Below are 17,327 nucleotides of genomic sequence, written 5' to 3' on the forward strand. Positions count from 1 at the left end.
GAGACTATGTGCGAACCAATGAGATTTGAAGGAAAAAGTCTTGGATTTTGGCGTACGGTTTAAGCATTCCAGTTCACCAAGACAGTTAAAAAGTCAGGTTCGCTGGAAGCTGCGCGCCGTTTCATTTTACGACCTTGGAAAAAGTATGTGGCGGCCATTCCGGTATTCAGTAAAAAGATAGTATGTTGTTGAACCTGTGTTAATCCTGACAGACTGCCTTACAGTGAAGGTCCAGTTCCCCCTTGAAAATGTTTACTGATGGGGCTGATACCACTTGTTCAGTTACAGTTTGGGAAGAACAGGAGACCTGATGGCCTGTGTTAGTCCTGGCAATGATGGTCTTTCAGTTGATCCAACTTTCTTTTGAAAGAGCCGACGGATGGAGCTTCAACCATGCGCTGAGGTAATGAATTCCTTTCGTTGATGATCCGATGGGAAAGTCGATAGTCAGCTGACAAGTAATTTGTCTTGTGCTTGTGACCTTTTATGGAGTGTTCTCGTAAATTTTCCTTTTGGGAAGACAAGAAAAATGAGGGCATATCAGATGCAATTTATCCCTAAGCAATTTAAAAACTGTAATCAAGTCGCCCCAGGTCCTTTGATAGGACATCAGGAATAGGTTTAGCTTGATCAGTGTAGTATCATACAGGAGCTTCGCTATTCCGGGAATCAGCTTAGTTGCAATTCATACACGAACATGGAGTATCCGAACAATATGACAGACGAAAATGGCCCTTCAAATAGACAAGGAAGTAAGAAAATGCAATCTGACATTGCTTGGGACGAGTGGAACTAATTGCGACCCAATCATATATAAGTGGACAAAATGTTTAGAAGGTCCATTGAAGAAGTGAGCACTAAGCGAAGAGATGATGTAGCTCCAGATCGCCGCCTAGTGTCCAGGATAAAAATGAAGATAAAAAAGCAATAGACATATAGACAAACAGCACCACAAACGTTTAGTACACCCTTTCTTCCAGGTGTTGTAGGGCTAGTAGAAAGTCACTGAATCATAGCCAAATTATCCATCAGACATGACCATTTCTACTTTGAAGGAAGGATCACTGCTAATTAGAAAGTTTATCAGAAATCTTGGATGACAAGAATTGATCAGTTGAGTGACATGAACTAGTCTATACAGCAGTGCTTTTACTAATTCTTTCGTCTTACCAGTACATTTTTCCAGCAATATGATGTTTGTTCTATTCAGTCTTCATGGTAGTCTCGGAACGTAGATACTACGAAAAGGTTATACACTTTAAGTAATCACTCCAAGGTGCAGCTACAAAACGAGCTAGGGGGTGTCTCTACCGCTGGTCTATTCAGAAGTTCTTCGAAGCATTCTACCCTTTTGTTCTTCTGTTCTTGGATCTCGGTGTTTGGCCTGCCTTCTTTATCCTTTACTGGTCTCTCTGGTTTACTATATTCCCCCCCCGGTTTCTTTGTTGTGTCATACAGCTGACTCATATTTCCTTCTCTTGAAACTCTCTTTACTGTCGTTGCTAGCTCTTCCACGTACCTCTGCTTGTCAGCTCTAATGCTCCTCTCCACTTGCTTGTTTGGTTCTGTGTATTCAGCATGTGCCTTGACCTTCGCTGTTCTTGTTCCAGTGTTGTAAATTGCTGTCTTCTTCTTCCTTTCTGGAATCTTGTTCAGGATTTCGATGAAGATCCATTCCTTACGATGATGATTGTTGCGGTCTAGAACTTGATACGATGAGATTAGTGCTTCTTTGATCCTTTCCCGAGTATGCGAAACATTTTCCTCTTCATGACCAAAGTACAACAGCAACTCTCCAGAATGTATCCTTTTTTGTCCGTCTCAGGTCCAATGGGTTTCGCTAATTCTGGGTACTGCCAAGTTGTATCTCTTCATCACGGTTGCTTTTTGAGTGGTTATACCGGTCTCCTATAATGTCTGGATGTTCTGTGTACCGATAAAAATAGTTTCTCTGGTTGTTAGAAGGGGCATTAGCCTCATGAATTCCGAAGAATGCAGGCTTTAATCGCGAGGCGTCATAATGTTTACTTCAACTCTTAGGGCAGATTTTAAAACGTCTAGTTTGTTTAATCTGACTGGTGTTTTTTAGCAAGATTTTTATCGATTTACAAACACTTAATTAACTGATAATATTATACAGTACATTACCTGTAACGTTACTATGTTAGCTGTATTGATTTCACATACCTATTTCAAAGTCACTTTACAATTGATCCGTCAGGTAACCAGAACATTGATTGGGTTTAAGACATGACTCTCACGGTTACGCTCACATAAAGTCAATTATTGTCAGCTGTCCACACAAAATCCACGAACTTAACACCAATGTTATGTTTCAAATAAAAGTTCATATATTTTATTTTTATTGTCGATTAACTGAAACTTATCACACATGTGCCTTTTCTATTTGATTGCTCTTAATTTGAACAGAAAACACGCGTTCTTTTCATCCTTTAAGCATCTAACACAGTGTTCCAATATGGCCTATTAGGGCAATTTGGGATAGCAATCCGTTCTTTTATTGTTTCTTTCCTAGTGTCTGAGTAGCTTGCAGTCAGCAAACATCTTATGGATGTGAGTTTAAGGAACGGAAACACCAACCGGACACATTTGAACTACTGTCCTCTCAAATAACAGACCACGCACTTGACCCATAAACTACGCCAGCCCGTAGTGGACGAGACTGAAGTATTTGCTTACACTGATCAATTATTCACGATACTCATGACTAACGGGACTAACACACTCGCGAGGTTCAAACAAACTCATTTCCTAGGTGACCTGAGGAGATATAGCTCCTATACAATATGGACACCTCCATCATGCCATCAAATGGTTAATCTGTAAGACTCTGATCATAATAACAATAACTTATTCTCAAATAACTTTTTGTTACATGAGGCATGGCAGTTTAAAGGCAAGATCAAATTGTTACAGAAGTTACAATTTTCACTGTACTAAATTACTAAGCTGGGTTGATATTTTATGCCACTGACTATAAACGACCCATTTGATCCTAGTATTCTTGATAATTTCCTTTCCTTCCTTCGCGGTATATTCTAATTTTCTAGGTCAGAGAGTGCTCTGCGAACCCGCGGCTACGAAACCGGTTACGTAAAGTGGTCAACACAGACTCAAGGTGATATATTTGATAAAACTTGGTGATGAATCCAACTTCCAGCAAATTCATTCATCTACACACATATATTTTCAAAGAGTAATTTTTTCTCTCAATACCTTTTTGTGCACAAGATAATAATAATAATAATAATAATAATAATTTATTCTCAAATAACAGATTGTTACATGAGGCATGCCGGTTTACAGGCAAGATCAAATTGTTAAAGAAGTTACAATTTTCACGGTTGAAAATTACTCAGCTGGGTTGATATTTCATAAGATATGAATGTAAATGGATTTCGTAAGAAACATGTCAATATCACACTTGGCGCACTTTATAGAGGTAGCGTTGCAACATACAACTGATGGTCGAGAATAGATACATGCGAATTTGGGGGTTTTTAGAAGTTTCGAACTTATATCCCTCCAGAATATCGGAAGCTTTGATAACGGTGTAGGATGAAGTCACCCGTGCCATATCTGTTTTCGGTGGAGTATCTGCAGGAGGCTGAAAAAGGTGTAAGAAAATGGAAGGACGAAAAGCAGAGCACACAATATTCATGGAGGAATAGTTAAGGTATAACCATTTAGTCTATTTATCTGTTACTGAAGTATTTATTAGGTAAGAACATACTAATGTGTTAAAGAAAAATAAGTGTGGGCAAGGTATTAGTGGGTAAGGAACTGTATAAATGAAGGTAGTTCAGAAGAAAGTATGGAATTGTGTAATTATAAAATAAAGTGCTGAGAACAGTATTCCGATACAAATGGCTGTCTCCCTTTTTTTTCGAAGCTGTTTGAACTCTCTTTTTTGCTTTTAGATTTTATAGGGTATAGAGTGGGCTTCGTTTTTAGCCAATTGTCTAGTTTGCTTGTAATAGGATTACTCGGTAGGAAGTGGAACCAATTTAGCTTTTTTTTAACATGATCTAAAGGGGTATTTTTCATGAATAATTTCGCATCAATACCGTTGGTTCGTGACATTCCACTAGACATAAGGAGCCGTAATTAATATGTTCTGCCCTACAGACACGGATGGATTGAAGTTATCTCCCCACCATCATGTCTGCTGGTCAGTAACGCCACATCTACGTCTACATTGTATCTGCTCTCTTCCAGATTGCCAATCCATTCTGAGAGCTAAGCACTTATTTCGAGCCCAACAATTATCAATTGCATTTGTGTTTTTCCTTTATGTACCTTACTATTTTATATAAGCGGGGAGCAGTTCTTGAAGTTTTCATCTTTGCTTCTGAAGTAGATTCTTCCTTATTTTTTACCTGAGGGCGACACAGGAGGCAGGTGAATAAACACCTAATAGCCGGAAAGAGCATGTAAAAGTCGTACCCCACCGACCTGGTGTTGGGTAGCCCACTCATGGCACTTCTTCAGATATTCTTGTTTCATTTCTCCACCCTCTTTTCTCTTAAAGGCTGTGATCACCATACAAAGCCCATGCAGCAAATTGTTGGCGATAGTAGTCGAAGAAATAAAATGCTACGTGATAAGATAACAAGCTAGTTGATGAAGAGAAATCCATGGAGTATCGTCAAACACTGACGGGGTTGGTCATCATCGGTTAGTAGTCAAACACTGAACAATTCAGTAATTCTCCTTTGGGCTGCGGAAACAGAAAGGAGGTGCTCTTGACGGATAGATTCATCAAACCAACGTTCCTACGGAAGTCGACTCTAGGAGGGAGCTAATGTTACAACATGGGTTTATTAATTAGGAGTTGATCTCACACAACAAAGTATGTGTAAAAACAATAGCGATCAAGTTTTCATTCACTTCCTTATTTTATATAGGCACTGTATTTTCTGTTATCTTATATCGAGTGTTGAAGAGCCTTGTATATTTGAACAGGTAAGCTCTAACTCCACTGTGTACTGTACTGAATTATTTCGTCTATCTCTCTTCCTTCTTCCTTCAGGATTTCGGTTCAGTGTCTACTTTGTGGGGCAACTCGACAATTCCCTCAGTGTGTCCAAGGCATCACCAGAGCACTCGATGTGCAGTGAGTTCAATGAGGTTAGCCTATTTAAAATAAAGGAAGTCTTGGTATGTGAGAGGTTAGTTTATTTACGTGTGCTCCTACCCAGTTGAAATCTGAAACAACGTGGTTGGGTAAAGAACAGTTCTGTATGCTGTTGTAAATTCGAATGTACATTGTTAGACAAATTTTACCACACAGTTATCCAACCAACAACTGTTCAATGAATAATTAAAGTTAAATTACATCAAGTAGATAAATTGATAAGACATAAAAAACTGGCGATTTTTACAACTAAATTTTCTTACTAATACGGAAATGTGATAGTGTCATTTTTGGATAAATTGTAATAATTTTATTTTGGTGGTTGACGGTTGACCGAAGACATTTTGGTAATATCGAAACATCATAACTCACGTACAGATTGTTCAAAAGGCAATACATAACTGTGTAAAAATATGAATAACTAACATATTAGGCGTTACTTGTTACAACACTTTGTCTTCGGTTCTGGATATGTGCTAAAATTTGCGATCAGCAAACGCACAATTGCAGTCAGTTCAATCAACACAACCGTAATGTGGCACAAATCAATATGGAGTCCGACATGACCAAAAACGTCAAGTAAAACAATGTGAGTGTGTAGTTCATTAAAAATAAAAACTCACTGAAAGTACAAGAAACAAATACTAAAATAAAAATAAATAATACTACCGCAAATGAAACCAACAGTTCAATGGAATGTACTGCTTCGTGTGTCAGGAACAACCAACTAGGAAAAGGGATTTTCATCTACAATCACATAAAACTCCCGAAAATGACCTTATCATTTGCTGTGTCTTGTTACAGATGGTACGGGTTTAGGAACAAAAACGAATGAGCTTCTCTAATACGATAGGTTTTCTTCGGGACTGACTGCAGCCAGTTATACTCAACACATCAAACCTCGATGGCTAAGACAGGAAGAAGACGAAATTGTAGGTAACTTGATAAATGTGATAGAACAAGCAATTCAAAGGAAAATGGTATAAAAGTATGACCTTCAAATATATAGCAATGTAGCGAACTAAAAAAACATGACAATCCATCAAAGGGGCAAAGGCCATGCGGAAAATAAAATTGGTAGGAAGTGTGTGGGCGGTTATCGCTTCAGAAGAGGCCTTAGCCCATCTTATAAGATCTAACTCTTCTTACAACCATCTTAGGACTATTGGATCCTTGAGATTTTCACTTCTTAAGTGCTGTGGCGACCGAAACACAATATTCAGTTTGAACCCTTAACTAACGAAACTAGGTTCTTCTGTGTGGCATACAAGGCATTTTTGGATGGCTCGTAACAAATTATATCAAAACACAAACTCTATCATCAATATAAACGGTCTTGACCTAAGGAGAAGAACAAACGACATCAAAAGTACAAATGCCTCAAACACTGCAGCTTGTCAGTCAAGGGCTTCTCAAACACAAACTAGCCTCCTAAACGACAAAAGGAATAATTACTAAACAAGAGTCCGATACCTGAGAATTAATAAAACGTTCCCTAACAAGGTGAGATATCTATCTGCAAAGGTTCCGGCAACCTTTCTAAGAAGATAGTCCACGGCCAACAACCATAAAGTGAACCACGCCGCGACCTTGAGTTTAGTCAGACATGACCTTACCGTCAATGGTTCAACGACATGCGACAATAAATTAGGTAATAAGAGGTCAACCTTTATCCAAGATCGAATAAAAAAATCCTAACAAGGAAGACTGAACGACATAAATTATGGTTAAAAGAGACCCGAAAAAATGTTAAACTTCAAGACTAGGAGAGGAAATGAATAAATGACAATACTGTCCAATAAAATACTGTGTAGGGATTTCCAGAGTTTTCTTCCCTTTACACTGGCCACCAAAATCTCTCCAGCTACGTAAAGGTACTAATAGATACATTCAGCCATGGTTCTCTTAGCCCACTACTGTGTGTCAGTGGCAGGCATAGGATTTACAACAGTATATCCTTACACCTTTAAACCTCCCTCCAGAAGACAAAGCATTCATATCTTCCCCATACCAAGACTAGTACACTAAATTTAGCCACAACTAATTCATCAAATGTCAGACGTCCCACACTCAAGGACCTGTTTCGCTGATGGGAGCACATGATGGTCATATAAATCACATATCGTCTGAGCCATTGTGCTGCTTTAATAAGCTTTATCCAATTCCAGTGACATAACAGGACCGGACTGAAGTTATGTTTTACCGCGCCAGTGTTGATTATGTGAGCTCTTTTAAATTCAACATTTTTCCGAGGCGTTAATGGGACGGGCTTTTTTGATTTTACAAACCACCTATTACTTAAGATTGAGGTACTTTTAATCGAAGTTTCTAAATCTAACTCCTCCCGTATACCTCGTGACCTCCAGTCCGAAGGATATCCATTACATCCCACGCGTACACACTGGCCGACAGACTTTAACGGGTGAATAGTGGCGAGGCGATTAGCCACAGATGTGGAATACATGCTCTCCGTATTCTTCATGTGATAAAGGACTATCATAGAATCCGTCCAGAAGTGAGTTGCACCCAGTATGTGCGAGAGACTTATTTACGATAATTAACTCATTCAGGCACTCAATGCTGCTGGTATCTCTGGTCTAAGCACAGCTACCAGTTTTATGGGTGCGACCCTAGCCTTACTATAGGGCGAAGCACTGTCTGGAGGTATGTGCTTAGGGAAGAGTCGCCTAGCAGAAAGGTATATAAGAGAAATCAGGCCTAGTGGATCTAATAGAGATGAAACGGTGGACATTATTTCCCTCCTGGCCAAATGCACCTCCTATGGGTCAAACCGAGGTTTATAAACATCATGTATGGTGTTCCACCTAGGTGAATGGACTTTTGACTCAAAAGCATACCAACTATCGTTTCTATATTGTCGGATTAAGGAACAACTTCCCTTGCCAGTTTGAGTTAGCTACCCGCTGTTTAAACTTGTAACCTTCCCGAGACATCAGTTCGTTCAATTGTACCACAAATCTCTTCGCATCCTCATTATTCGAAAAGGATACTGAGCAATCGTTTACTTGAAAGTTGTGCATTACTGATTTCACCCCGTTATTATCATAGTTATTAGAGAAATTTTGAGCCATCTTTACCAATGCAAAAGTCACACGGAGGGGTGATGACGTTTTTCCGAAGAGGTGTAATGTCATCTGATTCCTCACGTGTTCTTTATCGAGATAACCTTCTGGTCACTTAAGGTAACGTAGTGCTCCGCAATCAGGTTTTCAGTCTTTCGCTCGGATGGTCATTGGTTTCGCGTCTTCAGGTACGGCAAGCGATCCCCTTCGGAGAAGTAACAGGATACCAACTAAGTCTGCGGTCGTATTCGAACTTAGCAGAAAGGGTCTTTCGAAGATTTACCAGCCACCTTAACAACGCCACCCAACACCACTCTCGTGTTTTTGGTTTCCTCGGGTTAGTCACAGCATGGTAGGGCAAGTACCAACGTGGATGATGATTCGGATGAAGTTGCATACTCGGAACTGCATGACATTGTGAAGCTTCCTCGAAGGTCTTTACTGCATATTAGTCGACGTCTCAAACTTTCCAATTTTTGTCTGACTAAAGGGTATCTCCCGGAAGCCACATTTCTATATATCTTCCATAGTAAAAGAACAATCCAGTGACTTTCATCAAAATAAGTGTCCCGCTCCACTCTATTGATTGCTTTTAAATCATTCAAACATTATGATTTTTCACAGGAATAGACGTTAGCAAACTCAAGTTATATATATTCTTTAACTGTTCTACAGAATGGTGAGCTTGAGAAATATACTTTGCAAAACTTTTAAAGCTTGTTATAGCCTGCTTGTCCAAAAAGAACACATCATAGCAGTGTTCTAATAGCATAAGGACTTTTTCTTACACCACTACTAGTTTAGAACCCAGTGGGCTTCAGGCACATCACAACCAATGAGCAACATAACTTCGCCACCCATTTACTCTAACCACGGCAAGTCCTTGAGATGGGGCACTTTCTTAACACTGTACTTCACAGGTTTTATCGGCTATGAACCCGCAAGTCATCGACTATAACAGCCTGTTCGATATATATACGTTCGTATCCATCTAATGAGTAGACTTCAAAAGCTTTGGTTGTCAACCAAGTCAACTTATTTTCGCTTACTGTTTTGGCAGTAATTGTAGTACTCTTCGACGACAGTTTTAGGATTTGTATGGTATTTGACTTGACCAGAGTAACATCCGAGACACTGCCTAAAAAGGCATATCCACAAACTTCCTTGTCTCTGGCTTTAAGGAGTACAGGGACTAAACCTAGAAACACACTGTGTAACAGCGAATCTTTTAGTCGCTCACTTGAAGCGCCCCGAACCTTTATAAGTTCATGTTACGGAGGGTGATACCAATCTTGACAACCTTCGATCTTACACGACACGATCTGTGCAATCCACTGATCTGTGGTCTTTTTCTCTCGTATTCTCCCACCTAACGTTGACTTCTGACTCGGAGAATGGAGAAAATTTACCATGTATGTGACTTTCTCCGAGTATGACACATGATGACTCGGTAACGATTTTATCGATCGACTGCTCCGGTGTGGAACAGGTTACCTTGCTCAGAATTCGTTTACCGATGGCTGCGATCTGTCCGAATCTACAGAGTCATATTCTCGCACCGAATGGTACAAGTTCTGTTAACTTGGCATACGTAGACTCCCCACCATTTTCTGTCACCCTTTCGACCATTTCAGCCCGTTTCATCCGTAACTCCCGGGACAACTTTTTTACTATGCCTTCTAGAGTTCTTAGAGAGTTGATATCTGCTGAACAATCGATTTGTTCTAAGGCCATAGAACAATTTTCCTTTTTCATTGCTAGTGTAGGCAGGGTTTCTCCGTCAGTGTGTTCAATGCCGGGGTCCTGAATCAGATCTTTCAGCAAGGCCCGCTAGCTTCGTGTGTTCTGAAGAACATTCGTTTCAGTATATCGCATGCTCTACGATAACCAGACGTTGGAGGAGGCATGATGCATTCCCTACGGCTTCTGAAGGCTTTCATTTTCAATAATGAGGCAAAAAGGAGAACCGCTGACCATCATCCTCAATCTTGGATACAACATATAACTCAAACTGTCTGATAAACTTCCATTACTTTTCTGGCTGAACATCGAAACTACATTGTTCTAACTTCGTGATCTCAAGACTTCGACTAAGCGGTGACACGGCTACTTTCCTCTCCTTTCTATCCGGATACTTTGAAATTTTTGGCTTCTCTGGAGACTTGTTTCTAAGGTCATGGCGAGACTAACGAACGAAGCGGCGAGTATACTCTTTTCGTCTGTCATCACACTTTGGGGCAGAAGATACTTCACCACTCTTTCTTTTTTAGACCTAATGACCAATATTCTCTTTGAAGGCATAGTAGTTGTTTCCTCTGTCTATTCTCCAGCTCTCTAGTTTCCAACATTTGTCTCTCTCAATTGCACTTCGACTCTGCTAAGGTAACCCTAAAACTAATTTCTCTATGTCGATTAACTAAACTAACATGGCATGAAAATGGATCAAAAAAGACTTGCCGTATATCTAGAAGGGCAACTACGTGAGAGCACACGTGAATAAACTAACCTCTCACATACCAAGACTTCCTTTATTTTAAATAGGCTAACCTCATTGAACTCACTGCACATCGAGTGCTCTGGTGATGCCTTGGACACACTGAGGGAATTGTCGAGTTGCCCCACAAAGTAGACACTGAACCGAAATCCTGAAGGAAGAAGGAAAAGAGATAGACCAAATCATGCATTACGCTGAGAGTTGGGGCCAGACATCTATAGAATAAACAGCCCTTGATAACAACTAGAAGTGGGAATCCAGAATAGGGTAGGTTAGAGTCTCCTGCTCAACGGCGTATGCTCCACGAAGGATAACTCGATCAAGTTACTAATCACTGGTTTACGTGCAAGGTCCGAAGAGCTTGTTCAGATCACAGTGCTTGATCGTTTATCTTGTACAAAGTCGAAGCATGCCATAACTATGAGACGAATATTTGTTTTAGACATAGCCTAGGTTCGATCGAATGTCCATTCAGTAAGTTAAGTTTCTAGGTATGGCTTTGACCACTCCCCTGATTGTTCTTGGGTTATGTGGCTACGATACGTACTCAAAAGAGACTTCTAAATTTTAAACGGAATGAGTTTGAAATAGCAAAATGAAGATAGACTGAGTAGACTGAGGATTATTTTTCGAAGCGATTTATCGTTGTCTGATCGTTTGAAAGTCAAAGAGACAAAAAGTGAGTGAATCGAGTTTCCTGATTATTGATTTCCCGAAAAGTATAGTGTCGAATTTCCTTCAAATACGAAATGGAGCCAGCATAATGGTTTTCGGGTCGGTTATAATAGTGTTTGTGGGTCGTTTGACGTAGCTGGACATACTCATATTAATACACCCCATCAATTCTTCCAAAACACGTGGCTAACCCGGTCCTGAACAACATAATAATAACGTATTATAAAAAAACAATGTTATGTGAGGCATGTCAGTTTACAGGATAGTAAGCACTGAGCTTCGATACTTCTACAGTAGTGAGGCTGACAGGACCAAAAAATGTGAACGAGAAAGAGCAGTAGTGTTCATTAGAAATAGTATCCCCTTGACTGCTATTGGTGACATCATAAAAAGTAAATGTGTGAAATAGTTACTGCCCAATAAAATGCTCGCGTAAAACGAAAAGTAAGCGTCATAACCGCTTCATGTGATGTTCACCTGTCAAGAGGGTGGCGTTGAGAAAATTGAATATACGCCAGCGCTGTGCAAGGGTACCCATGTCTTATCACTTCTTCGCTCATACATTGTTAATGGCAAACTTTTGTAGACTATAACCAGACTAAACTTTTGAGAAGCGAGTGAAGACCTGACGGGAGTCCCCATTAGGAAAAGGTTTAAAAGGTACCCTCAAGGTTTTTCTCGAGAATCACCACACTATCCTTAATTATTTCTGACTCCACACAAACCAAATAACTCGCCCCCATTGTTCAAAGATGGGATTCTTACTCTTCCTCAGAAAGAAAATAATCTGACAGTTACTTACGTTTCTCGGATCTGATGATAAAAATCATTGTTTCAGAAATCCAGATAGACCTGTCCTTTAGACCTTAGTAAATTTAGAAGAAAGTGTAGTGTAAAATATGTTATGATCCTCAATAAACTCCTACAGGAGTTATTCTCATCAACCGACCGAGACGGGTATGAAAAACGGGCATTATTTGTAGATGCGACTATACCGTCACCAGTGGAGGATATGGAGTAAGAAAAATTAGAACCGTGATGGGCCAGAAGGAAAATTGCCACAGCGACAGAAAAGAAACCAAGGGGGACACACATTACTTTATAATTGTGTTTCTTGAGAAAAACCGCTGATTGTTCCAGGTTATCTACACGACGGAGCTCGAAAGAGAAGCAGTAAGAGAGGATCTAACCAAAGTGGGTTAGTGAAACTCAGAAAAATAAACTTCTAAAAGGAAAGCTAAACATTATTAGTCGGTACACTCCGGCTGCATTAACAATGCCCTTTTTTCTACAAGGAACATTTCTTAAGAAGAATGATTTAGGCTGTACGTGTGATTTGAACTGTCCCGAATGTACTATTTCACGTGCTTTCTAATTTTTTATCTGCTTTTTATAATCTGATAAACTTTGAATTCGAGCCAAATCCAACTGAAATGCTAAAATATCGTTCCTTTAACTTATCCATCATATACATCAATTTGTGAAAAACAAATCTATTCGACGATTTAAGTTACGAGTCGAGTGATTGAACTAGTTCTCAACCAATACTGTGAATTCAATGTTTTTTATATTTAACTACTCTACTTATTTGTTTTAATTTTCTAAAACATTAAGAGTATAATTAATGCCACTACGAAATAGCGCCTTATATGAAGACTTTCTAACCTTTCGCGCCATTTTAATAAACGATATAGTCAGCAAACAAGTGGAACGCGTCATCATACTTACGTTTCAACTAGTCGAAGAATTTTCGAAGATTCCGTTTTTTTGAACCGCATATAATTCTTTTACGCTCGTCATTTCTCAACGTTCTGCTATTCATGTCGTTAAATATTTATCCTCAGTCTTTTGACTTGTACGGTAATAACCTCAAGTTGCTAGCCGAGAAACTGAGAAAAAATTGGATGCAGAAACTTTCGAATTCTGACCAAACGGATGACTCTTTAACTAGTTTAACTTGGTTATATGTAAGGATTTTTTCTCATTTAATTTTTTTGTTAGGATGCTAATCCCGTTTCAATGAATCCGGAAGCCACTGCTCATTTTGAGGGAAAGGAAGTGAACTTATGTTTCTCTCTCTATGGTATGTTTTTGTGAAAATCAAATTCTATGTTTAACAGATAATTACAACAGATATTCCTGCGGCGGGAATCAACCCGTTACAGGTAGCTTGTTAGATCCCCAAATACGATTAGAATATCGGACAAAATGGACTGGCAAGCCCCCTTTTTCTTATGCCACACTTATTTGCTTGGCAATGCGCGAACTTGGCAAACCAAAAGTAACGTTATCAGACATATATGGTTGGATAATGAATAACTTTGCATATTATCGCCACACAGATTCTAGCTGGCAGGTAAGGAGTACTTCGGACTGCATATACATATTTTAACACAAATTACTAGTGATATTACCGGTACTTGCCATTTTGTTTTTGATGTATCGTATTTATTAGTTATGTAGAGTATGGCTACATTTTGTGATTTATTCTCACACAAATTGTCTCCTCCTAAACAACTAGGAACAACAACTAGTGAGTTCGTAATCTTATGCATAAAGTCAAAGTGAGGGTTCTTATTTGATAGAGTCTTGGGTAGGATTAATTTATAGAACCTCATTGGTTATGGTACATTAAAAAAACTAGTCTTACTTGATATGTTTTGCACTGTTAAGAAAATTACATGTGCTGTCAACTGTTCATTTAGGTTGTCTCGTGAGGTTTTATCTTTTAATTCATTGTTAAAATAGAATTTCCTTCGATCGATATGATGCTTCAGAATAAGTTTTGAAACTAATAAGTTCTTCTGGACAGGATATTTCTCTTGCTGTGTTTATTTCATACTGTAACTGGGATCCAATTTAAAATCTCACGGTTAGTATGGAAGAATATTCGACTGATGAGTGAATGCTTTTGCAAAAATGTTGAAAAATGACTGTTTGTAGTACCTCATTGATCTCAAGGATAGTGTGCTGTGTCTATTAATAATGTATTGTCCTCCAGAAACCAACTCTTAATGAGTTGTGTTTTAAACACTTATGCTTCAATAACTGAAAGTCTAACTTAGGTTGTATGCAAACTATTTAGTTTTACTCCCGCATACGTTAGCCTTGATTTTCCAAGTGATAAATCGTCACAAACTGGCCAAAGTTTTCTAGGATATCGGTATCATCTAAACTGTTGAAGGTTTTTTGAAAAAAGATTAAGCAAAATTTTATTCACGTTTGGCTACAACATGGAAAATGAGATGTGTGAAAGTACGCAGACAAAAACAGATCTCTTATTTCTCTTAAAAATCGTATCAATAAAAAGTTAATGTCTTTTTACTCTTTTGTCGAACGTTTACCTTTACAATCTGTTATTTTAATGCTTCTAATCCGAAGTAGAAGCGAAACATCAACGTTGAATAATAAATCCAATTTATGTAGTTTGAATTCTCAATTCACATGACAAAAGTGGTAGTAAATTTTAAAATGTTTGCCTACATCACTTGAGCCGTTAAAAGCAAGCCAGAATAGATGTGCATTGGTATTCTTTGTTACAGCTTCTGAGTATTCAAATTTGTAGCAATCCATTTGCATTTAAAAAATTTGGATTAAATTTCGGTTGACGTTTAGTTATTTCCAAAACCTTTCCGACCGGAATATAGAAACCTCAATCTTTGGTGGAACGTACGAAATTTAGTTTTAAATTCTTTCTAGCGTTGCGTCTTTATGCTAATAAAGTCCTGGACACCATTGTCTTAAAGTTGATTTAGAACCATAAATGCCATGGGTTGGATTATTCTATGTCTCTTGTTATTTAAATCATCTGTAAACATTTGTATACTCTGTGGTTAAGGCAACACATGGGTGAATTTACCCCGCAATGTTTTTAAAACTTTGATTTCATATCTGTCAAAGACTTTCTGCGACTCAAGTTCTTTCTATGATATTGTTTTCGGTTATCGAGCATTAGGAAACGCCTCAAATTATTCTGCATGTATATCAAACATTTTCATGAAAACTGTAGTGTTTTTGTATGCTCTATTTTCTTGGAAAATTGGTCGCTAATGCAAGAAAAATAACTTTTAAAAGGAGTAAACACTTTTGGAACAAAATTTCCAGAAGTTTTGATATTGTGTAAACTGATGTAAAACCTACAACTAGAACTTATTCATTGAGCTGTTATTGACCAACAGAAATTGAAGATATTTCTCATACACTTTGATACAATGCAATAGTAATTCATAGTCTATCCTTTTGTAGAATAAGGAGAACTGGAATGCATAGTAGCTAGAAAATCGTACTCCTCAATCCATTTTTGATCATTAACTGTCACACTATATGACAAAGAACCTAAGTCTTTAACAAAAGGGGCTCAGTCCTGAAAATGGTTATGTTTGTATATACATGTGTTTATTTCAAAGTATAGTAAATATAAGGGGGGTGCAAAACTTAAGCTAGTATGGAAATCGAGTATAAAATGGTACAACGATACTTTACTAACTTCATCTGATGAAAAATATCAAACAAGCTATGGAAAAACATCCATCTACTTATTTTTGGTCAGGTAAATAATCAGAAATTATAATTATTCTCCGAAATAATAAGCGTTTGTGGCAATAACAGTCTATTTTAAGAAAAAAGCCTTAAGAAACTAAAGGTAAGCGAAAACTTTGCATGTATTTGAAGGTTTTTGATTTTGATGATCTGTTATCTAATATTCAATAACGGACATGAAGTCGTTGAAATCATTTTGAGCGTTCCTGGAAAAATAATGATGGCTAGCCTACGGGTATTTCGTCACCAAGAGGTAAAACACTACTAAGCCTTCCATAATAAGTCAATTTTCGTGTTACCCTTACTTTTGGATTCCGACAGTTCCCAAAGTTCACTGAAAGACCTAGTTGAAGAATTTCATCGACAAACCTTCCTTGGTACTAGAAAATATCGAGTCAAACGGCTGACTTTTCATTAAACCATTTTTCAGGTTTTCTATTACTCAACTAAAGGTTTAAAATGTATACACAGTAAAAAGTACTTCTGTGATAATATGTGAATAGGGTTGTTTGCTGCACTGTCGGAATATTTTGGTCAAAGGGGCAAGGCGGCTATATTAAACGGCCACATCACTTCGAAGCGAATGGTTTAGTGTCGACAAAGTAATGTTGGCAATCTCACAGAAATTGGTAAAATTAGAACCTAATCTGTTAATCTTAGATGTTTTTGCTTTCATTTTTAAGACAACTGAGGTAATTTGTCATTTAACTTTTCTATACAATGTTTTCAATGTTTTTGAGTATCACGAGACTAAATTTCTCCTTACATTCCTTTGTTGTCACTTATTAATCTGATAAACCGGTGCATTTTTATTGTCCAAACGTCACAAATGCTTCGAAAGGAAACAAAAAATAAACCTCTGCAAGTATTTTTCCGTTTTAAATGTGACTATCGACTTCTAGTAGGAACACTTTTCCAGGACAATTGATGTTGTATCTTGAACGTGATTTAGGTAATAAACCGACCTCTTGAAGACTATGAACTTGCAATTTCTTTTTAAAACCCCCTTAAAAATCTTTGATATATGTACCCACGTTAAACATTCACAATCTTAAATCTTAAAATTTGAATAACGTATATCAGGGGATCACAAACAGATGATCTAATGCTTTCAAGGATGGTAGTGATAAGTGAATATCAGAGTAGACTAGCATTATTCTCATGAGCGTAGTTTTGTTGGAATAAAAGTACAAAAATACGGCCAATAATTTATAGTCATTTAAGAACAGTGTTTTTATTTTGAAGCATTTATCGCCTTCTGGTACTTGTTTGAGTTCATTTTTAAGAACACTATTATGTTAAAAAGTTTCACATTTTAATAGGTTTCTGTCTCAAACGTTTACTTTATGTTTGTTAATAATATACTTCTCAAGAGTGG

General features: G+C 38.0%; 1 protein-coding gene across 1 annotated transcript; it reads left to right on the forward strand.

The window, feature by feature from the left end:
• Window positions 1-13,230: 13,230 nt before the first annotated feature.
• Smp_187740 (hypothetical protein) lies at window positions 13,231-13,802 on the forward strand (the record flags this gene model as incomplete). The annotated part of the gene is made up of 3 exons (XM_018788527.1): window positions 13,231-13,377; window positions 13,412-13,493; window positions 13,531-13,802. 3 exons carry the CDS (start codon window positions 13,231-13,233, stop codon window positions 13,800-13,802), a joined length of 501 nt encoding a protein of 166 aa, XP_018654061.1.
• Between the last annotated feature and the right edge of the window lie 3,525 nt (window positions 13,803-17,327).

Source organism: Schistosoma mansoni, chromosome W (genome assembly GCF_000237925.1).
Source record: "Schistosoma mansoni strain Puerto Rico chromosome W, complete genome".
NCBI classification, from domain to species: Eukaryota; Metazoa; Platyhelminthes; class Trematoda; order Strigeidida; family Schistosomatidae; genus Schistosoma; species Schistosoma mansoni.